At 42.3% G+C, this 24616-nt stretch overlaps 1 protein-coding gene across 1 annotated transcript in view; it reads right to left on the bottom strand.

Annotated features, from left to right (window-relative positions):
• DNAH3 (dynein axonemal heavy chain 3) overlaps positions 1-24616 on the bottom strand; it is a 379066-nt gene that overhangs the window by 241549 nt on the left and 112901 nt on the right. Inside the window, exons 12-15 of the mRNA XM_066576291.1 lie at positions 21395-21500; positions 18220-18398; positions 8154-8338; positions 4150-4273 (exon numbers count right to left, since the gene is read on the bottom strand). Of these exons, the coding sequence (XP_066432388.1) occupies positions 4150-4273; positions 8154-8338; positions 18220-18398; positions 21395-21500 (594 nt within the window). The remainder of the gene's footprint in view (positions 1-4149; positions 4274-8153; positions 8339-18219; positions 18399-21394; positions 21501-24616) is intronic.

The raw sequence follows: 24616 nt of genomic DNA, 5'->3' as shown, positions 1-24616 counted from the left end.
CGTTTCTTGCCTATTTTAACTTTAACTGTTCAATGCAGAGCGCACAAGGACTGTCACAAAATAAAAGATATACAGGGAAATCTGTCTAAACCCCTGATCGTATTCTTAACCCATTATGGACGAGGACTTTTTATCCCCCATTTTCGTTTTTTCCTTGCCACCTCTAAAAAACGGTTTTATTTATCCATCCACGTAGCTGAGGGCCTGTTATTTGTGGGACGAGTTGTTTTTTTCAATGCTACTATTTAATGTACCATATAAGGAAGACTACCCACTACAGTTTTTTTTCACTGCGAAATTCACAGTGTTTTTTTTTCTGCAGGGGTCTATGGGACTTGTAATGTTAAAATCGCGATCGCGCAAAATCGCAATTTACCGTGAAATCGGCGCTGAGCCAATCAGAGGCAAGTCTGACTCACACCCCCTTCACACCCACTGCAGGCCGGCCGCTCTGAAGTCCGTCTGCCGGGACCAGGTGAGTATATAGATTTTTTTTATTTTTACACTTTTCTGGATGAATTGCAGGGAAGGGCTTATATATTTAAGCCCTTCCCGACAATTCATCCTGCGCTCGCCTGCAGCGCATTGCTTTCAATAGAGCCGGCTGCATTGCCGGCTCCATTGAATTCAATGGGCAAACATCGTTCTTCTCTGCCACCGCTGTTACAGCTGTGGCAGAGAAGAATGATTTGTCTTCTATATGTTCTCAATGGGGTCGGTGCTGCTGCCGCCGGCCCCATTGAGCGCATATAGAGAAGAGAACAGGAATCGCAGATCACAGATAGGTGCGATCTGCGATTTCTGTTCTATAATTTATCGGACGAGCGCATAAAAAGCGCTCATGTGTCCGATACCATTGCAAAGCAATGGTTTTAAAAAAATCGCCGGACGCATGCGCAAATCACGCGAAAAAAACGCCCGTCTGACTAAGGCCTCAGGGTGCGTTCACACGAGCATAAAAACACGCTTCTATTTGCAACAATGCATTCCCTATGGTGTCCGTACTTTGCAAAAGCCATTGACAGCTGCCGGGGCTCAGCTCAGCTGTCCCTGGCTGCTGATAGCTCAAAACTACGGAGCCGGGGACAGTGCCTGAAGTCGCGGCTGAGCCCCGGCAGCTGAAGGGAGGTGAGTATTGATTTTTTTTTTATACACTTTTTAAAATAGCTTTTCAGGGAAGGGCTTATGAAGCCCTTCCCTGAAAAGCCAACTGACGGGGATGCTGGCAGCAGGATTCTCTACCGCATGCGGCAGATGTGTTCTTCATGCCCGCGGGGGCCAAGGCAGCGGCGGAAAGGAAAGTTTTCTCTTTTTTTGCACTAAAATGTTTCTTTTTAAGGGAAGGGCTTAAATGTAAAGCCCTTCCCTGACAAAAAATGCAGGGGGGCGGCAGAGCATTGTTTTTTTTAATGGAGCCGCCGGCAGCAGCTGTGGCTCCATTGACAACAAGCACGCAGCTGTGTTCACGCATGTTTTTGCTTATACCTAGGTGCGGACGTATGTACGCACCTAAGTACGCACAAAAACACGCTCGTGTGAACCCACCCTAATGAACTGAAAACATTTTTAAAAATTGTAAGTAGTGTGAAATGGAAAAAGGAACAAAATTATGCCATATTTGGGAGATGAGTTTTGTTTCTACGGTGTAGACACTACAGCAGAATGGCATGATAACTTTATTCCATGGGTCAGTACGATTACTACGATACCAAATTTATATAGTTTGTTTTTTACTGTACTACTTTTAAATTATACAATATCTTTGCAAAAAAAAATAAAATTGTATTCTGCTGCCAGAGGGATCATTTTTTGTGGGACACCCTGTAGTTTCTATTGGTACTATTACGGAGTACATATGACTTTTTGAGCGCTTTTTATTACATTTTTTCTTGGTGATGGGGTGACGCCCCAATATTGATTGGGGCATTTATGTGCTGCTGACAGAACTGACCACAGCATTTAAAGGGTTAATAGCTCCGATCAGCAGCGCTGCTGATCAAAGCTGTTGCGGGCTGGTGATGTTGCTTTAACATTGCCTGTGTAATAATTACTAGAAAATGGAGCTGAGAAGCAACTGATATACTTGGCTGAATATTAAGGGTCGAATGTTGACTTCCAACCACATATCAATCTATTTCTCATGTCTTTTAACTTTGAGCCTTTAATGTTCTTGCTCCAGACTCTACACTTGCAAATGTTCCTGTCTGATCTGCACTGTTGGGTCTTTTGCTCTCGTTTTCCTTGTCAAATCTGATTTATTTATCTGGATATGTACTGTACTTTTAGTCTCAATGGAATACAAGCTATGATGCAATAAGAAAACTTACAGTATACACAAAGAACTTTGAACTGTCATAATGAGAAAGTGTAACTATTTTTAGAGCTCCTACTGAGGTACATGGAAAAAAGTAAAAAGACAAAGCAAAAATCAACATAGGACCCCCTTTATGGTTCTAACTTTCACCTCCCAGAACAGAAGGGTCTGGTGTTTGTTGCTCTTTTCACATGACCTATGGGACAAATTACTACCTCTTTGTTTGTTAACAATAAGGTTCCTCTAGGGAGGGAAGTTCTGCGCAGGTTCTCACCACCGTGTAGAAAGGGAGATAGACTAAGCAATCGTAAATAATTGGTCCTAAATTTGCACTGTCTAACTTTTAGACAGAATTAGTAAATAAGTCGGTATGCGTCTGTCACGTTACTGTCAAGGGAGGAATACCCTGTGCAGCAACAGTTAGTCAACAACAAGGCTTGGCACTGACTAGTCTGGCTAACAGATTCCAGGGGCCACAAGTCTTCACCTTTTAACCACTTACTAAGGAATATGACCTTCACTGCTACAATTCCCAGGCTATGTTCCCAGAGTTGCTGCTGATTGGTGAAGTAAACAATAAAAACAGATAAACAATCCAGAAGGTCAGAGTCAAGACAAAGCAGTGTCAAACACCTGGAGGACTACAGGTACCGGACTGGAAGGCAAAACGGGTAGTCAGGCAAATCCAAAGTCAGAATTCAGGAATCAGCACACCAGGAATCGCTGATTTCCCATTCTGTTCTGCTTCCCCACCTGTATTCCTGTTTCCTGCAGGTATTTGGGGTTCAGAACAGGTATCAGACACACAGCACACCAGGTAGCAGCACCTACAATAACTGGCAGTAGCTGAAAGGCACAACAGGTGAAAATCGAGCGCTGAGCTCACTTGTTAGTTGTCAAAGTGATTGGACTGCTGGTAAGGACTGGTAAGGATCAGGGAACTTCACTTGAATAATTAGGGAGCGTTCCCACAGCATTTTCCATCTGGGGATTCTGTCTCAGATGCCGAAAACAGCATTGTGATGGAATAACAGAAGCCCCAAATGGAAACGAATGGAACTGTTCACTGCCATTAGTGAAGCGGACACAATTTCGGTGTTCATTCAACAAGGGTTCCATTCATTTCTGTTATATCTGGAGCATATAATTGTGTAGTTGACTGCAATACTACGTAAATATAACCCAAACTAATGGAGCCCTTGTCAAATGGACACTGAAGTGGCGCCCATTTCACCAATAACAGTTGGCTCCGCTACAATACTATTTTGGCACCTGTGATGTAACCCCCAGATGGAATCCCACGAAGCAGTGAAAAATATCGTGGGAATGTTTCCCTATGTGAAATACTAAAGTCTGGATGACTGTGTGCTCTGCCCACACACCACCCACCAGGATAAGAGTGGCAACACCCATTACCAAGGTCAATAGTGTAAGTACGGACCTCACAGTACATTACAGTATCCTACATCACCACAGATTCTTGAAGGGTGAAAGAGTACACCTAGAGTGGCACATTAAGTTTAAGCCTGAACTCAACTACTTGTAAAGCCCAAATCACGTTGGCTGCATCTCTTACGTTACAGATTGTTGGGATCTTGTATACCTTCCACTTACAGGCTCTATGTTAGCAAAAAGAGAATGAAGAATCAACCCAAGTTGATGGAAAGAAGATAGCGATGGCAAGCAAGCATCAAGCTCCCTGCCCCAGGCGGCAAGGGGTCCAGTGCTACTAATCAGAAAGGAGGATCATGGACTTCCCTGGTATGAATAGCTGCCTGCCTTTCCTACCTACATTGCATCTTTGATTAAAAAGATATTGATTTGGATCATTTTACCTTTTTCGCAGCTCATCTTCAGCCTGGTCTCTCCTGGCCATTAAACGGTTGTTATTGATTTCAAATACTGTTTCTATCTGCTCCGGCCAATGAAATACAGCGCTGTTCAACTTCAGGTCATCATCTGCATGGAAATAAAAGCAATGACTCATACATAACTTAATATTATTGAATAAAAAAATAATTAGATACAACATACGTCATTTGAGCTTCTGTTTAGAAAGAAATGAAGAAATATTAGAGAACATTGGCGCCTTCTCTAGTCATCCACTATCAAGTTGTTGTGATGTGGGAGCAGGACATAAATCATTTCATTAGGCCGCTCTCAAACAGGCTTATTGCCATTGAGCGTCGCGTGTGCAATTTTCATGTGTGTGACACGCAATACCAATAGTCCATTGATTGGTATTGGGCCACTCACACTAGCTTTTATTACTCGTGTGTAACAAAATCGCAGCATGCTCTATCTTGGTGTGAATTATGCGCACATACACATCAAGATAGTGCATGGAGCTTAGCGGCACACAGCAAGTATGCATATCATTCCTCTGGCGCGGCACGCCGGCTCACACCGTCATGCGAGCCCAGCCTAATTTAGAAGATTGCGAAGTATGACTGCCCATTTAGTTGTCATTTGGCTTTGCTAGAAACTTATATATGAGACTAAGGAATGGTTAAATACATGAAAAAGACAAGAAGAGAACAACTCATGTCCTATTATTGGTATATATTTTTTTATTTCAGAAGGAAATGCTCTCTAACCTTTATTATGATGTAACCTTTAGTATTATGTGGCTAATAACATTATCATAGTTTCTGGTATGTAGTTCCCTGGAGAGATTTCTCTTCCTGCATAGAATATTGGAGACCGTTTTAACAATTTCCATAGCCTCTGGACTGCTATCCTGCAGCCTGTGGTATTAGACACATATATAATTGTACTGTCACTGCTCTAATATATTTTCTCCAACAAATCAAATAACAGCAAAAAAAGTACATTAAGTTAAAGCTTCAGAATAAAATGTGCAGAAACCAAGTGTCTGTGTATGAACCTTAGTAAACAAAAAGTATAAGCTTTGAAGGGCTTTTCCAGGCAGTGAATGATGGTATAAAATAAGGAAAACCGTACTCAGACTTTTAAATTCCTCCCTCAATCTAGCTATATCGGTCCAGTCCTGGAAGTCTCTGACGAATTTACCTGTCATCTATGCACAAATGACCGCAAGGCCAGTGATAAGCACAGAAGTTACATGAACAAAAGATGGCATGCGACTGATGCTGGAGCTTCCAGAACTGGAGCAGTGGGCACCAGATCACTGGATCAAGCAGGATGGGGGCATTAAAAGGTGAATAGTGTTTTTTTTTTCTTTATTTTATACTTTTATTAACTGTCTAGTTTTTTTAATTAAATGAGTAATCCATTACTTTTGCTATTGATGACCTATTCTGAGGATCAGTCATTAATAGTTGATTTGTGGAGGTCTGCTACTTGGGATCCCTGCCGGTAAGCTGTACACCAGGCCCACTGTCAGTGCAGACAGAACAGGAAGCAGATAGTGCTGTTAAAGGTGCAGTGGGCCAGGTTGGTACTACGAGTACAGTTTTCACTGAATTCAATGGGAGATATGCCTGCCCTTCCAACTTTGGCTGCTGTAATATGGACAGCGTTATGTGTTTCCAGTGTTGTCCTGACTGGACAATCAGCTGATCGTCCAGGATCCTAATCAGCAGACCTTCACTGATCAATTATTAATGACCTATCCTGAGGATAGTTTATCAATAGTAAAAACCCTGAATAACCTTTTAAAATTATCGACAACCTCTTTGTCGATAAATCCCCGCCTGGTGAAAGAGCTGCTTCTGATTGACTAAGCACCTCATCACAGGCAGTTCTTGCTAAATAAATGACAGACGAGAGCTGCCAGTGATTGGCTGAGGTGCTCAGCCAATCAGAAGCAGCTCTTTCAGCAGCCGGGGATTTTAATTTCCCACCTGCTCAAAGAACTGCATTGCAGAGTCGGGGACAGCGTAGACAGGACGTGGCTGAGCACCAGCAGCTGAAGAGAGGTGTATAAGTTTTTTTTTTTTACACTACTTTGCTTGTTTTGCAGAGAAGTGCATATATTTAAAGCCCTTCCCTGAAAAACAAGTAAGAGGTGCCGGCAGCTGGATCCTCTACCGCAGCTGTCATCTGTGATAGCTGCGGTAGGGAATTCTTTATTGCCCGCGGGGATGAAGAATTCCTTTGACGCATCTGTCACGTCTGTGACAGGTGCAGCAGGGAATTCTTTATTCCGCGCGGGGATGAAAAAAACATTTGCCACATGTGGCAGATGTGTTCTTCATCCCCGCAGGGGACACGGCAGCGACAGGTAAATATATATATATATTTGATTTTTTTTTTTACGAAAAAAAAAATCCCGCCGCCGTGGGATACCGCCGCCCAGGAGCAGGAGCCGTCAGGCAGATTTCCGCCGTTAGCCTATCTGTCAGATCGGCTGACCGCGAAGAATCGCGGTAAATTCGCAGCATGCTGCGAATTGCCATCCGCGAGCGGAGAATCGCAATGGTTCTTGTGGACAGGGGGGAAGCGCTCTCCATAGCAACGCTATAGAGAGCTTTCACTGTGTTACCCGTGGCCGGATTATCGCAGCAGGGAACGCAATTCAAACCCGCCCGTGGACAGGCAGCCTATCGCTGTTTTGTACATTCACTGAAGTTTTCTTTTTCATAGCTGTTTGCAATGATCAGCAAAACTGTAAATAATGCCAAGACTTTACTATTTGCAAGAAAATAGTTTGACCAACTCCAATCCCTTTCACTATATATATATATATATACAGTATATATATATATATATATATACTGTATATATATATATATATATATATATATATATAATTATATTAGTAAGTGGCACATTGCGCCACCAGAAACATTGGTACTGTAATTAATACTAATAACTAGTAAACAGATAAAGTACATGGCTGGAATTGGTGTCAGCGTGTACATTTGGCAGTGAGTGCATTTACTGACTAATAGGCCCTAGTGATACAGCACATCAAAAAGGGCTACATGGCTGTGTTCCACTATTCCCCTGTGGAGTCAGAACAACCATTACTGTCCCTTTGGAATTACTTTCCTTCTCTTTCTTTTCTTGGAAACCCTGAGAGCTGGAATACTGTTTATGTTTTTTCCTCAAATTTATCAGGAGGCGCATGCCGTCTGTGCACCGGAAAATCAAATCTAAGCTAGCGTAGATTTTGCCTTGATTTACACCAGTGTTTCCCAAACTCCAGTTCTCAGCACCCCCAACAGGATATGTTTTCAGGATATCCTATGGTAAGAACACCTGTGGCAATTCTGAGGTACCAACAATAATTACATCACCTGTGCAACACTGGGGAACTCCTGAAAACATGACTTGTGAGGGTTTATGAGGACTGGATTTTAGGAAATACTGATTTACAACAATTTTTAAAACTAATTATAGTAAGTTTATTGAACTGTCAGAGACCACACCCCTTCCTCTAATCCCCACCTTTAAAGTGGACAGTGTGGTGTATGTTGAAGAAAGTCACACATTTTTGCACACAAAGCTGTGCTCCAAGATTTGCGATGTTTTTTACAAACACAACTGCTTTTATAGGTTAATCAGCTAATGGTACATAGACCATTGATAAATTTTGGACCAGTGAAAACCGATTAGATAAGCCTCCTTTAAGGTCTTGTTGGTTTTTTATGCTTTTTTGCATACATACATATATTTCTTTCCTATAGCTGCCACTATTGACTTGCATTTCAAACAGGCTTGGTGGAAGTTTAGTTTTGCACTTACAAGTATATTAACAAAAGTTAGATGAGTCTGGAAAATACCGATCAACATGTCAGGGCTTCTGTAACGTTACTAATTGAAGTTGTATCCAGATATTCATAGAGGCTGAACATGTCACTTCTGTCCGGTAAAAGGACAATACAAACCTTTGGTCTTGTATAAAACTTACAATGAAGAGTTGCGTAATCCAGAAGAAACGCTAATCGACTCGCTGCCTCTGCAATCTCATCCTTCAGTTTATAAACCGTGACATCACTTGAAGTCCTCAAGAAGTTAACAAGAGCAACCAGATCTTCAGTGGTCGCTGGCATCTCGTTGACTCTGTCTGCGATTCTGCTGTACTTCAAACAAATACTGGAAAGGTAAAGTTAAAAAGGCCATTTGTGAGCACCACACAGCTACTATCTCAGTATCTTCTTTACAGAGGTTGGTTCACAGTGTCAACACCTTTCCATACAAACTTCATAAAAGGGGGAGGAGTGGGAGAAGAGGAGGCGTAACGTGAAGCTCCTGGGCGCCAGTGCAAAATCTGCAACAGGGCCCCCACAATAATGCTTTATACATAGTACTGGGCTCCCTATATGGAAAGAAGAGAACTTATTGCCACCTAAGGCTCTTCGGCCATGCTGCAACCGCATCCCCTGCATTCCCTATAGTTACGCCCTTGGCTCCCTCTATGAGGCAAGATAGGAAGCCACTATGTAAGAGAAGTTCTCGCTCTGGCAGACCCGGCCTGTCCAGGTATTACATGTCTGTTCACTCATTTTAATGGCCAGCATGTAATACTACAGTACATTTGCACTGCAGCGGCCATTATATCAAACTAAGGCTCTGTGCAGACTGTGTTTGAGCTACAACGTATTCCACTGTAAAAGCATACAGTGACATATGTCGCCCATTGTAAAGAAATACACTTTTAATTGGTGGCTTACTGTATAGGAAAGTGCTACATAGTTGAAAAAAGGTATAGTGTGATGAACACCCATGATCACCTAGAGAGTTCACAGTTCATAAAAAAAACAGTCATGGAAAAGGGAGTATAATGAAAGAGAAAAGCAAAGGCGTAAGTCTAAAATGGCTCAGGAGTCAGGACTCCTGGCCTGGCCCCTCTGCATTCCCTTAGAAATGCACTGATGCCCCGCTCTCTTACTTCGGAGGAGCCACCATCTTTGAGTTTTTGTGACAAATAGCTAAAGATTACAGCAGCACTCTCAAAAGTCCCCAACCTTGGCGGAGCGGTATATTGCACGCTGGTCCAAACGGTCCCAAACCAAAAAGGACCCCAAGCCAGAGGAACAATCAAGAATAGATGCCAGCAGCAAACGAGTTGTCGTTTTCACAGTCCCCAAAGGGACCAGCTTTATTCCGCTTCACAAGCAAGAAAGTCAGGCAGACAGCTGCAATGTTTCGACCCACCTGGTCTTCGTCAAGCTAGTACTGCCAGCGTACGTGGCCTCGGTGTATATGTGCCGGGCCCTTTGCCGTTTTTACGGTGCCGGAGGGCACACATACAACACCTACGGCCGTGTAAACAGGTCCTAAAACAGCAATATATACATAAGAAAGAAAATAACCCAAAGTTGACGCCAACCAAAATCGTCACTGTATGCGCATACATATTATATATCAAAACATCCGAAACAAAAAGAGGAACCCATTCCCATACTTTATTTTAGCGTAAATATTCTAATTAAAAAAAAACTATAAATGTTAAAGAAATAATTTTTTTTAGCTTTTTACCCCCAATAAAACTAAAAGAAAAACGGGAAAAAAGTCACTGAAAAAGATATTTTAAAAAAGCCCTATATGTCATGGGGAAAAAATGCAGCAAAAATAATTTTGGTAGCTAAAGGAAAAAAAAATAGGGCAGTAAAACCGCCACATGGGTAAAATCCCTAAAACGTGTCTGGTCCTTAATGGGTTAAATAACATCATGAATAAATTCTCAATTTACTTATGTCACAAGGATCAGCATATCACATAACATGTCCATTTAGAACGTAGTAAAGGAAATAATTTCTCCTTGTGCGGTCATTTTAAATGTTTTTAATCTCACATTAATCAAAGCCCACAACATCAAACGGCATGTAATTAAACATAACAGTGCTGTCATGTTACATCAAACAGACCTGCACAGAACTAACAAGTCTAAAAGGTGACATTACCGCAGAACACGGAACAAATGACAGAGGATGAAAGGGAAACAACCACCGTATCACTCATGGATTATGCATTTTTATTACATACTGTAGAGGTTGTACATGAATGCTATACCAGCTCTTTATAACCAATAGTTTTCTTTCTGAAATAAATGTGTAAAAGCTATGGACACCTGGGGGGAGATTTTGTTTCCTTTAGGGATTATTCCGACGACCGTATATCGGCCGCGTATTCACGCCGGCCGCTATACGGCGTCCCGTTCTGCAGGGGGAGGAGGCTGGAAGAGCCAAGAGCAGTGCTCTGAGCTCCCGCCCCCTCTCCACCAACTCTCCATTCCCTCTCCGCTCCTCTGCACTATTTGCATTGAGGGAAGGCGGGATGGGGCGGAGCTAATTCCCAGAACTTAGTTCCACCCTGCCCTGCCTCCACTCATTGCAAATAGTGCAGAGGGGCGGAGAGGGGGTGAACAGGAGGCAGAGAGGGGGCGGGAGCTCAGTGCACTGCTCCCGACTCTTCCAGCCTCGTCCCCCTGCAGAGAGAGACGACGTATATCGGCCGGCGTGAATACCTAGCCGATATACGGTCGTCTGAATAAGCCCTTAAATGCATGTGTATTGGGCTGACAATCAGTTTTGCAGTAAGGTTCACTTAGACATCTTGCAGGGTTTGAAGGGTTAGCTTCATCACATCGCTATATATAAACACTGCAGTCCGACGGGGTGTTTAACCGGAACGACTATCGTTCCAAAAATCGTTCAAATGAATTATGGTTCAGTTAAACATGAGCAAATGACTGAATGTAGAGCAAGAATCGTGCGCTTCTTGTTCTTCGTTCAGCTTCAGTCGCCATAAGAATCATCGTCGGATCGCTGGGTTTTCGTTATGTTTACCCCTTAGTGACAAAGCCTGTTTGCGCCTTAGTGACGGAGCCAAATTTTGGAAATCTGACATCTGTCAATTTAAAGGGGTTGTCCCACGAAAGCAAGTGGGGGTATACACTTCTGTATGGCCATATTAATGCACTTTGTAATGTACATTGTGCATTAATTATGAGCCATACAGAAGTTATTCACTTACCTGTTCCGTTGCTAGCGTCCTCGTCTCCATGGTGCCGTCTAATTTTCAGCGTCTAATCGCCGGATTAGACGCGCTTGCGCAGTCCGGTCGTCTTCTTTTCTGAATGGGGCCGCTCGTGCCGGAGAGTGGCTCCTCGTAGCTCCGCCCCGTCACGTGCCGATTCCAGCCAATCAGGAGGCTGGAATCGGCAATGGACCGCACAGAAGACCTGCGGTCCACCGAGGGTGAAGATCCCGGCGGCCATCTTCACCAGGTAAGTAAGAAGTCACCGGAGCGCGGGGATTCAGGTAAGCACTATCCGGTTTTCTTTTTTAACCCCTGCATCGGGTTTGTCTCGCGCCGAACGGGGGGGCTATTGAAAAAAAAACAAAAACGTTTCGGCGCGGAACAACCCCTTTAACATATCATAACTCCGTAAAGGCTTTGCATATCCAAGTGATTCTGACATTGTTTTTTCACCACATATTGTACTTCATTTAAGTGGTGAAAATAGACCAATATAACTTGTGTATATTTACTAAAAGTGCCAATATTGGAAAAATGTTGAAAAAAATCTCACATTTTCAACTGTAATATCTCAAATATGTGCAAACATACTGTACTAATTTTTACTAAGATATATATTTCCATCTGTTTACTTTATTCTGAATGCACGTTTGAAAAACTTGAGGTTTTTTTTTAACCCTCTAGGAGACGTACAAAATTAACATTACTATTCAGCATTTTGAGGAACACTTTGTTTTCCTACATCAAGCCAAGATTGCAAAGACTCATAGCTGTCAGAATGATAGGTGCCCCAACAAATGACCCTATTTTAAAAACTACACCCCTTAATGTATTCACTGAGGGGTGTCAGGAGTATTTTGACCCCATAGTTTTTTTTCAGGAATTAATGCAATTTAGAGGAGAAAAAATAAAATTTCATATTTTTACATATATGTCATTTTAAAGACATATTTTTTTCCTATAGTGCCCATGAAAATGAGGATTGACACCCCAAAAAGGATACCCCCGTTTCTCCCGTGTTCACAGACATACCTATTGTGGCCCCAATCGTATGTTTGGATAAACAAAGGGGCCCAAAATGAAAGGAGTAGTCAGTGGCTTTCCGAACAGAAATTTTGCTTAAAGGCCTCTTATGCCCCATAGCACACATGTAGAGCTGTTGAGCGACCAAAACCATAGAAAACCCCCACAAATGACCCCACTTTGAAAACTAGACCCCTTATTGAATTCATCTAGGGGTGTACTGCATATTTTGATCCCACAGTATTTGAATGAATCTACGCAAAGCAGAAGGAAAAAATTACTATTTAAATTTTTTTGGCAATTATGTCAATTTAAAAACTTTTTTTGTACCTTTTGTACTTTTTTTGTACTAATGTGAGTGGAATTGTGTAATCCAATGCGATTGATTTGCGTATTACCGCGGATCAGACTTATGTGTAATCCGTAATTCCTATCCGGTCATGTGAGACCGGCCAAAGGTAGATCGCTATCTTTTTATCATGTGACCGGAGACCGCTCCAGGCTCTCGGCGACCAACGCAAGGAGACTTTAGGTTTCCTGGGCTCCCCGCCTTCTGCGCATGTGTCCAGCATTTTGCCGGCGGTCACATTTGCAGAATGTCTGGAAGGTCCACGGAATAGGAACGCGTCGGGGTTCAAATACAGTGACCTCCGGTAAAAAGTTACATCTCCTCTCACCGATCACATGGGTGAGGGGAGATGAAACTTCAACTTTTTAAAATTTTTACGTGATCGCTATTATCCATTGGATAACGGCGAACACGTGATCAGGAACCGCTTACTGCGGCCCCCCTGTGAAATCTCCAGGCTCTAGGCTAAGTTTTGTAGCCAAGAGCAGGGAGATTTTAAATCACCCTGGCAATCCACGACTTTTGCGCATGCGCCTGCCATTTCGGCGACAGACACGTGCGCAGAAGTTGGGGTAAGGTCCGCCGATAAATCTGGGGGCCTTAGGGACGTAATTTCATCCTCCCTCATGGATATGATCCGTGGGAGGAGATGAAACGTGAGCTTTTTAAACTTTTTTTTTTACTTTTTCAAACTTTTTTTAGTTTTTACAACTTTTTTAACTTTAAATGATCACTGTTATCCATGGGATAACAGTGATCATGTCCCTGATTACCTTTCTCTGCTCCTGGCTACACATGGTAGCCAGGAGCAGAGGGATTTTAAATATCCCAGGACCTATGCCCCTTTGTGCAATCATCGGGCGCGCATGCGCAGAAGGGGACTTCAGGTCCCGCAAGACCGGGACATGGCGGAGGACCCGGGGTGAGTATTTTCACCTCTCCTCATGGATCCGATCCATGAGGGGAGGTGAAGTTAACTTTTTTTCAACTTTTTAAAAACTTTTTTGTGATCGCCGCTATCCATTGGAATGAATAGGAAGCATTTTCAGCTGTGCTGAAAACACAGCTGAAAAGGCAGCGTTTTGCAAACTCCCTGTTTGAGGGAGGCCTTAAGACTTGTTAGTTCTGTGTAGATTTAGCTGATGTAACATGGCAGCACACTACTTAGATCATCCTACTGAAAAGGGCAGGTTCTGAACAAGGTTGCCCTTTTCGGGATGGTTACTGTGATATAGAAACTGCTGGAGCGCCCGCCATTTTGGCTGCATGTGTTATCCATTTTTGTATCACTTTAATACTATTCATGCCTTGAGTTGTTAGAATGTAGTTATAAGTTTCTCAGTCCCCCTGCCTTTTAAATATTCGCATTTAGAATGCAATTGTCTGACATTCCCCTGGACTAGGGTGAATAAGCCCCTTCCATTCTCCTGGCTCCGCTTATCTGTTTAGTTTAGAATTAGAAGAAGGAGTGTGATATATATATTGAGCACTGCTGGCCTTTTTAAAAAAAGATCTGCTTACCTAGGAAACAAAAGCTGGTGGTGGCAGCCAGTGTGTGTGGGTATTGTAGAGTGTGGGAGTCATTAGACCGGATCGGGGGGTAATTTGCGCTTTTGTTTTGCATGCGTGCAGAAGCCTGAGAAAGCTGGGTACAAATCCACCTGTATTTTAACATCTCCATGCTTGCAATTCCGCTAGAGTGATCGATTAAGGCTCTGCCGTAACAAGTGTTTGCAGCAGTGAGAGTGCTTGGTTTAGTCGATCTATGACAATTGGTGACAGAGGCGGGAACGATCGGGGTTTCCCCATCTCCCATCTGTGACAATTACCCTGTGGCAGGGCTTAGCATTCAGACAGTCCGCAATTTAAGAGTTTAATAAGGTGAGAAATATGTTCCTATCTCCCATGTTGTAATAATAGGATTGCTATGGATCATCATGCGACTAGACCTGCTGTGGCTTGGACTACCATTGGACAAGATTCTGTAGCCTGCTGAGACTGTTCTGTTTGTTCTTTTAAATGTGAGTTTATATTTATTTGTAGGTAAACGTTGCTGTCCTTTAAAGTGTAATGAGTAAAGGTTTTATTAAATGTATATTTACTATATCATCTTTTGGCCAATATTGATATACCATTTGGAAGAGCAGGTCTTAAGGTTATTTGTACCTGATTCCCTTAATTTAATTTGGCTTACTTTATTAGGCCTCGTTCACACGAACGCTGTTTTAGCGCAGTATAGGCATGTGAAAAGATTGCGGCTATACTGCACTAAAGATCGTGTGAACGGGTGATTTCCAGCTATTTTAATTAGCTATGAAATTGCCCATTCACACGATCAGAGGTGCGTGTTATCCAGCTCCCATAGGAGTCTATAGAAAGCACGCACCAAAGATACGTCAGGTCCTATGTTTTCCTGCACCACAGACCTTAGATGTGAGCCTTGCAGTCGCATGTCCGATCTTTGTTAGGTGCGAGCATTTAGCGAGTCTAAAATCCCTTCATCTGAACGGTTCTATAGGAAACTGTTGGTTCTAATAGAAGTACTTTCTTTGTGCGCTTCTAATGCACTAAAACAGCGCTCGTGTTAATGAGGCCTTACTTAATAGAGCAGTATTAATACTAATTTACCCAGTATAAAGGCCCAGTAGTTACCATTGTTGACTTGTGCCACTGGGGTCCCAGACTGTGATACTACCTTCAGCAACCTCTGTAAGGGTCCTTGTAGACAAGCTGGTTCTCGTTTGAACGAGCTAATGAGTGAGTGACACTAGCTCATGTACTCCAGTGTAGCCTATTTACAGGCAGATGCATCTTTGGCTCGCTCAAATGAGAATCGTTCAGGCTGTCACATTCACTCACTGTATAAGCCAATGAGAGGAACTGAATGATTGCTGTTTAAACCGAATTACAAGTGAACAAGCCAACAATGGTTTTTTTAAAATGAACGATGAGGCCACGTTCACGCAAGCTGTTTTAGCGCATTAGAGGCGCGTGAAAAGGGCACTTCTATAAGAACCAATGGTTTCCTACAGAAGCGTTCAGTTGAAAGAATTTTAGATGCACTATATACCAGCATCTAACAAAGATGGAACATGCGACTGCAAAGCTTGCATCTAAGGTCCGTGGTACGAGAAAACATAGGACCTGACCAATCTTTGGTGCGTGCTATCCATAGACTTCTATGGGAGCTGGATAACATGCACCACGCAACTCTGATCGTGTGAATGGGCTAATTAAAATAGCTGGAAATCCCCCGTTCACGTGATCTTTAGTGCAGTATAGCCGCAATCTTTTCACACGCCTATACTGCACTAAAACAGCGCTCATGTGAATGAGGCCTGAATGAAAAGCGAGACATTATCGTTCGTCGCTCAGTTGTCTTGCGTCTAGATAGAACATTATTGTTCACTTTTGCTTGTTTATGTTCAATATATATTTTATTGAAAATCAGTAAGGTATACAGTCAGTCATATTTGCATTGGAATTTCTCATTAGACAACAAACAAACAGAGAAAGAAAGAAAAGAAAGTATTAATAAAAACTATCATTGGCGCAATACAGTATTGTCGGAAGTCCCTCAACATCTGTATTTACTCCTTTAATTATTTATCTAGGTTCTTCCTTAGGTGTACCCAAGTCAGATATGTGTGCCTTCATACTTAACATTTATTAATATAATGTAACCAAATAACCTAGAATTTAATGTGCTTAGGTTTCTGGGTGGGGAGGGTGAGCCTCCCAACTCCAGCTATATACTTGGCGTCGGGCTTCCATCTCCAGCGCCAACCTTGCAAATAATGAAAGGGAAAAAAAATAAGGTGAGAACAACATTGGGTGAGGGAAAAAGATAGGTACAGAGGGGGTTATCGGGGAGGTAGAGGGGGGGGGGGGGGGTTCGTTTGCGGCCCTATGTGGGTCAGAATGGGCAGGGGCATGACCAACCGGCGGCGGCCCTCCAGGTGCAGATGTCATCTGTCATGTTAGCATTTATTGTTAATGTTTAAGGTTGGAACACACCGTTCGTTACCCATGGACTGAATTTGGGGGATGAGCGGAAGCTTATCCAGGTCGCCCATGTGGCGTAGTGTTCGGAGTATTTAGAGTCATCTTTCGCCCTCAGTTCTTCCATGTGCATGATATCGTCCATGGCTTTTACCCACATCAGGCGTGTAGGGGGTTCTGTGGAGTTCCATAACTGGGGTATCACCTGTCTTACAGCCAATAGGAAGAATCTGAGTACTCCCTTCTTGTTTGATTTTATAGAGCCTGGTAGAATGGAAAGAAGGGCGATCTCCGGGGTGAGAGATATTTTTCCCCGGGTGAGAGAGTTGTATAGGGCGTTTATCTCCTTCCATAACGGGGAGACCCTTGGGCAAGCCCACCATATGTGGATCATCGACCCTAGGCTGTCCGAACATCTCCAACAGCTACTACTGGTGTTGGGATACATTTTAGCCAGGCGTTCCGGGGTCCGGTACCACCTAGATAGAATTTTATAGTTTAGCTCTTGGTATTTACCAGAGATCGACATTTTATGAGTCATGGTTATCGATTTGGCCCAGTCATTTTCCTCCAGGTGTCGTCCCAGATCCCTTTCCCAGCCCTTTTTGAATCTCATCTCAGTGTCTCGCGCCTCCCCAGTTATCAGCATGTCGTAGACCACGGAGATTTCACCTCCCCTGTCAGGAGACCCCGCACATAGCTCTTCAAATGGTGTGGGTTGCTGCGTTAATTCTGAAGCCTGACCTTGCGTTTGGATGAAATGGTTTAGTTGCATGTGTTGGAACCACGCACCGGCTACCAGGGCTCCTTCTCCTCCTATCTCTTCTATTGATTTGATCCTACCCTCTTTCGTTACGTCTCGGAGTCTAGGAACCGGTAACACTTTTGCTTGTTTAAACAATTTTTTTGACAGTCAATCTGTCTAAAAGCACCCTCAGTGGTTGTATGTTCTCTCTGTACTTGTGTGACTTGCTGCAGGGATTCTGGTTTAATTCCACACTTCAGAAACACGTTGATAGTTTAATTGGGTTTAAATGAATTAAGCCCCAGTGTGTGCATAAGGGCTCTTTCACACGAGGTATGTGTTTTTACATCCATTCACGCGGCTGAGTGTGATGTATTAGCAAAAAAATACGCCGCAGCCCAAAAATCCCTCGTTTGGCATAAATCCTCGGAATTACTTCAAAAGCCTACATAGAGGAACTATACGTTTTTCACTGTGTTGGATGCTGCTAAACTGCCTCCGCTGCCCTTTTTTCCAGCTCACATAGGAGTCTATGGGAGCTGGCAGTGTATATCGGTTGAAAGATAGATTCAGACCTATCTTTTCACGCAGCGTATAATAGCAGTCGCTGATTTCGGTCACATATATTCTATTTTTTCCGGTTCAACGTTTTTACATGCCGCAAAATCGCCCGTGTGAATAAATGCATTCGAATCCAATGCCGGGTGTGAAAACGCGGGTACATAGCCGCGTAAAAACACTTGTGTTAATGAAGTCTGAGATTGAGAAATAAGATAATGTCAGTGATTACACTCAGTGTGCAGCACTATGGAGAATGTTGGTGCTATTGTATATAAGCAAGAAGAAATAAATAATCTAGTTATTACATCTCACCCCTTATTAAGCTCCCTGTTTTCATCCACTTCAAACCGGACAAGATGATCCTTCAGTTTTTGGGCTCTGGCACAGAGATCTTCGTTGAGACGCAAGGCATCCAAACAGAACATGGCCAGAGGAACAGTAACATGCATAGATGCAATTTCTCCCTGTAGCTGTGATAAGTTATTGATTTTCTGTGTAAAACAAATAAACAGTTAAGTAACTCAAATACGTGAAGGGAATATAGTAGTAGTAATCACAGCAGAAAAAACACAATATAATGTAAAAATGTACAGTAAAACCTATCTGACAAACAATTACATGCGCACAGGTAGGCAGGGATCACACGGGCGGACCGGATTCTGCAAGGGGAAAGCCTGCAGGGGATTCTGGCTGTGAGGCCGAACGGCGACCCCGCCTGAATTTTCTGTATTGCACAATGTTAATTGCGTAACGGCTGTGGTTTGGGCAGCCTCCCTGCGGAATCCGTGGCAAAATAAATCATGCTGTGATCTTTCCTTCGCTCGCGGATTATGCAGTTCGTATTCGCGGGTGTGAGCGAAAAAGTGATTTTACATGCTTTTCAGTGTTTTGCCTCAGATCCTCCACGCAAACGCCAATCGCTGATTCTGCAAATGGAATTTGCCCGTGTGAGACTGGCCTTATGCCTGTGATCATATTTCAAATGTCCTAAGCAAAATTTTAGCAGTTTGTATAAATATAATTAAACAAGAATAATTCAAATAGCACAGCACAACTTATATAGCAAGTGGTTTCTCCAAATTCAACCAAAGTGACACTTTTAATGACTCCTGTAGCATAATGGCTCTTACCCACTGGCAATACGACTTCCCTGCGATGCGAGAGTGAATTAATGTAGATGTGCCCCCTCTTCCCCCATTCTCCTCTCTCGGGTGGGGTGGGTGGTGGGAAATTCCTAGCCTGCGTCACGATCTTCCCCTATTGATTTCGATGGGACCAGCGCTGCTGCCGGCCCCATTAAAAACAATGGGCGATAGCGCACATTCTGCTTTGCGATGCGAGGTTAGAGTGAAAACATCGCTAATGAGAATGAAACCATTGAAAACCATTGGTTCCATTCTCATGCGCTTTCACTCACTCTCGCATCGCAGGGAAGTCGTATCGCCAGTGGGGAAGTGCCCGAAGAATTATACAACCCCCTGAACAGAATCCCCCAAATTTGCAAATCAGGTGTGTTGTCCCAAGCCCACTTGATGCAACTAATCAAGGGCTTCATTAGTTACATTAGGTGAGCTTGAGATAAAACAGATAAAATATCTGAACTGCTTAGGGCTTTGCTGACTCTGATGTTTAATTGCATGTTAGAAATACAACTAAAGGCCCATTTACATGGAACGATGATCGCTCAAAATTCGGTCAAACGACAGTTTTGAGTGATCATCTTTGCATAACTGTAAGTAGCTAATTAGCTACCAAAGAGTTAATGCAGGCGGAGCGGGATTCCACCAGGATAGCTCTGAGAACAATGCAGCTCTTTTGTATATGCAACTGCTCTTTTGTATATGCTGAACTGCCAGCGGGATACCAGCTAAAAGAATGCTATCAGCATGCGGCGCTGATAAGGCTCATCGCTGATTTCTAGCTGGCTAGAAATGAGCGATGAAAGAACAGTGCACGAAAAGTGCACAATAGCCGCGCTTTTAGACACAACGGTTATCGTTTAAAAGATGGCTTTTAAGTGAATTTTGAGCAATAATTGTTGTGTTTTAAATGGGTCTTTAGTTAGGCAGAATGCCCACGGATGGATTATAGCTGCGGAATTCGTGGCCAGACACCCGCGGCGAATTTTGTAGCAATATCCGTCCATATATATGCTATGATAAAGAATTCTCCCCTGTCCACGAGTGGAAATCAGTTGTGATTTTCCGCTCAAGGGGGAGTATCGGAGCATGTTCTAATCTGTGCGAAAATCGCACAAACGGCTTCCATTGCAGTCAATGCAAGCCATTCATCCCGTGATACATATGCCGTGATGCAAATGCTCTCAGATTTTAATTCATGTCTCAAGCTATTATGTAAAAACCTCTAATAACAGAAAAAGACTTTTTGCACTACAAACCTGGCTATATCCACTTCACCGAACAAGAACCATAAGTATAGATTATTTCTTTAAAGGAAATGTCCTCTTATGACAACCTAGTAAATGGCAAATGTTTTTATATAAAGATCCAATAATCCATAGTGGTTGATAGTTCAGCTCAATTGAAAATCCTGTTAATCCAGAATTCAAGAAGCTTCTAAGTGACCTTATGTGTTGTGGTTGAGTTGTGGTAAGCACATGTGGATTACCTTTCAGTGCCATGCTGTACCTGTCCTGGTTTCAAACTGCAAACACAAGTGCAGCACAGTAAATGGTGGTAATCTATGTGCATGTACAGCCACCCTTACTAAATAAGGCACAGACAGACAGATATATAGGTGGACAAGCATTTATGTTCCAAACTAAAACTATCATTTGAAAATTACGTACTATACATAATTTATTGCTGTGCTTCTCACTTTTATCACATTATGTAATAGTTCAATAGAATATATAATAAATCTAATGACCATGACACAGTACAATGACATCTAAAACAAAAACTTCCTTCAGGCTTTATTCCCACAAGCGCATATACAGAGCGTTTTCAAGCCCAGGCGTATATACACTACCCATATGAAGCATTGGTTTGCAATGCATTCATTCACATGGGTGATTATATGGCGTGTAAATATGCCAGTAGCATGAAAAATAGAACATATACGTGGCCGGCGCATATACGCTCAGCCAAAACATAGTTCTGGAACTATGTTTTGGCCAATATACGCCGGCGGGTCCTATAGACTCCTATGGGACCAGGGAAAGAGAAGGGAGACATTCATGCAGTGTCCAACGCTGCAAAAAGCTTACAGGTGCCTCTATATAGACACTGGAAGGCATCCAGAGGATTTTGGCAGAGCAAGAATTTTCCAGGGTGCGTCGTATTTTTTCCGCTAAAAACACCACTCATGGTTGTGTGAATGGATGAGAAAACGCTGGGCGCGATCGCGGAAAAACGCCTATTAAGGCACTTATACGGAGCGGGCGTAAAAACCTAAAAATGCCGTCGCCGTATATCCGCCTGTGGGAAAGAGCCCTAATGAGCATGATCCTTTCATTTCTTATTACCTTAGTGAAGGCCTGTAGTGAATGTTCCTCCTTAAGGAATCTCATAACATCTTGTTGAGCTTTTTTGTTCAAAAGATCACTGTATTTTTTATAAACATTTAGGTACCTAAGGGAAAAGGAAACCAGATAGCTTTAGAGGTTGTTCAATATTGCTGAAAAATACATTTCTATGAAATATCCACTGTCTATAAAATGATGTTATGTGATAAGGTTGAACGAAAAAAAAGTTTGGTACAGTGTTAGCCAGTAAAGTGTGATTGTTCTCAGTGAGAGAAACCAAGTAATCTTGTAGATATGATACCTTTTAATGGCCAATAAAAATGCATGATGTTACTGCGAGTTTTTGGGGATATCTCGCCCCCTTCGTCAGGCTAATGAATGAAACTAGTTTGGATGGCACATAATCTATATATATAAAGACGAAAGCCCTCACTGACTGACTGACTGACTGACTGACTCACTGACTCACTCACTGACTCACCACTAATTTTCCAACTTCCCGATGTCGTAGAAAAATGAAATTTCTCACGAGCATTGATTATGTCATAAATAGGAAAAGTTAATGAGTCCCAGCTCGATTATTCAATTCTAAGTGCAAAAGAAATAGCGTCCAAATTTTACGTACGTAATCTAATTCACTCACTTCCCGATGCAACAAATAATTACACAAATTTTTACCGCAAAAATGTGAAATTTGCTACGACCATTCTTTCCGTACTAAATATTGCAAATTTAAAGGGCTGCAACTTGATTATTCAATCCTATGCATAAAAGTAGGTGACCCCCTATGTAATGTAACTAATAACATACATCTGTACTGCACAAACTTGAAATTTGGCATGACCATTCCTATGTTATGTAACTAATAACATATCTGTACCCCGCAATATATGAGGCAGTTATCTTCTCAGCAAAACAAAATGCATTTAGAAATATGAGTATATACTGACAGGAATAAAACTGATTGTCGTATGTATTGAAAGGCTGTAAAGTGGAAGTGGATATGGACTGCTGGGATGGAGTATGCCTTTAAGTATAACAAGGGGCTGCAACCTTCAGTCTGGGTAGGAAATTTGAATAAAAAGGGGCATTACCTTTAAGGGTAAAAATAAGGGGAGAGTGTTTGTGAGGTGGCACATTCTGTGGGGTGACATTTTCACATACAGTCTGAGATAAATCTATGTCCTATCTGCTTATACACTGAGAGGAATCTATCTGATCTGTGTGTTATGAGCAGCGTGTGTGAGGTGGACATTCTATGTAGTGGCATTTTCATATACAGTCTCTCTCCTATCTGCTTTTTATATACTGAGAAAAATCTAAATGACCTGTGTGTAATGAGCAGCGTGTGAGGTGGACAATTTGTGGAGGGAAATTTTTACATAGTTTGAGAAAAATCTCTCTTCTATCTGCCTATACACTGAAATAATCTAACTGGCCTGTATGTAATGAAAACATATCTCTTCTATCTGCCTATGCACTGAAAATCAACAAGAAATACGATTTATGAGAGAGGGTTTTTTTCAAAAATATATAAAGCCTAGGAAAGTTATTTTGGCACACACGCCAAGTTAGGCCTTTAACTTCCGGTAATAGACAGGCGTTTTTGAGAAATTCATTGCCCATCCGTGATAATTTACAATAAAATTGTGAATCTTGAAAAAAATGTAATTTATTTCCCATAAAACTATTAAATCTATCTTATCTGAATTTATTTGTAAACAAAATGTCTCTTGAATTCATTCTTGTTGATGGACACGCTGCCCCACACAAAGTGGCAAATATTCCTCCGGATGGTTCCTGTCTTTTCCACTCTTTATCTTTATGGAAATCTGACTAGAAGCAACTCCATCCGCTGTCTTATTGTCAACCATGTACTGTGCTGTGGGCAGAGGTAAAAGTCTGGACTGATGATGGGAGGGGTAGTAATTATTTAACAGAAGAAAATTACAGGAAGGAAATGCTAAAACCTACTACCTTTTATTTTATATAAAGGAAACGTCGCATGGTTACCTCCCCGTGGTGTTTCCTGGGTAACGCAGAGAACTATGCAAAATGGTGAACATATGTTTTTCCTCGGTATCTCTAAAGTAACCACGACTTGATAAGATTTTCTGTGTAAACACCAGATAAACACCAGTACTAAATTAACTCGGGCGAAGCCGGGTAAGTTATAACATACAAATGAAGAGGGAAGGAGAACACATTCCTCTTCATTTAGATCAAGAGCAATGTTTTCTCCTCTCCTCTTCATTTGTATATTATAATTATGTGCCATCCAAACTAATTTCATTCATTAGCCTGACGAAGGGGACAAGATATCCCCGAAAGCTTTCTATAACATCATGTATTTTTGTTAGCCAATAAAAGGTATCATATCTACAAGATTACTTGGTTTCTCTCACTGAGAACAATCACACAGTGATAAGGTTGAAGACACTGTGCTTCAGATAACAGAGGAAGAAGAAGCATGGTGGCTCAGTGGGTAGCATTGCTGCCTTGCTGTGCTGGGGTCATAAGTTCAAATCTGACCACAGACAGCATCTGGAGTTTCAACATATGAGTTTTTGTATGATCTCCCTGTGTTTGTGTGAGTTTGTTCTTCATAGTAATCACCTTTATTTGTATAGAAGAGTAGGAATAATTTTAACGAGTTTAGTTGAGAAGAACCACCAGAGGTATGGGTTCACGGCGAACAGAACTCTTAGCTCAACACTATTTCAGACCAAACGGCCAGAAGCAGACCATAAGGGTGGCATGAGCCCAATGTTCTCACTGGTCAGCACAATGCAGCTCGATTGGTATTCGCCAAGGAACACTAAAATTGGCAAACTTCCACATGATAACCATCGGTACCCTGACTACTGTTACATATTGCAATTACATTAAAAAAAGTGCTCTATAGTGTTGAGCGGCAGAGCTCCAAAGATAAGAAATAGTGGTAATTAAATATTTGTACCTGGGGTGGTTGTGCAAAGCCACAACACACAAATATGCAGTCAGCAGCTTTCATCCCAAGTGTACCAGCACAAAACCTCTGTGATGCAATCAGATAGTATGCAGGAAAAGAAAGGTACCAATAGTGCACTGACAGTGAAGAATCTGTCAGTACTCTATGGGTCCCCTGGTTTTCCTGCACATTATCCCACTGTTAAGTACTGGGACAAAATCCTCAGAGCCATTCTGGTGCAGTAGACTCTGGGTTCCTCCAGGTAAAGGACA

The sequence above is a fragment of the Eleutherodactylus coqui genome, chromosome 8 (genome assembly GCF_035609145.1).
Source record: "Eleutherodactylus coqui strain aEleCoq1 chromosome 8, aEleCoq1.hap1, whole genome shotgun sequence".
Classification (NCBI taxonomy): domain Eukaryota; kingdom Metazoa; phylum Chordata; class Amphibia; order Anura; family Eleutherodactylidae; genus Eleutherodactylus; species Eleutherodactylus coqui.
This window is presented reverse-complemented; position numbering and strand designations above follow the sequence as displayed.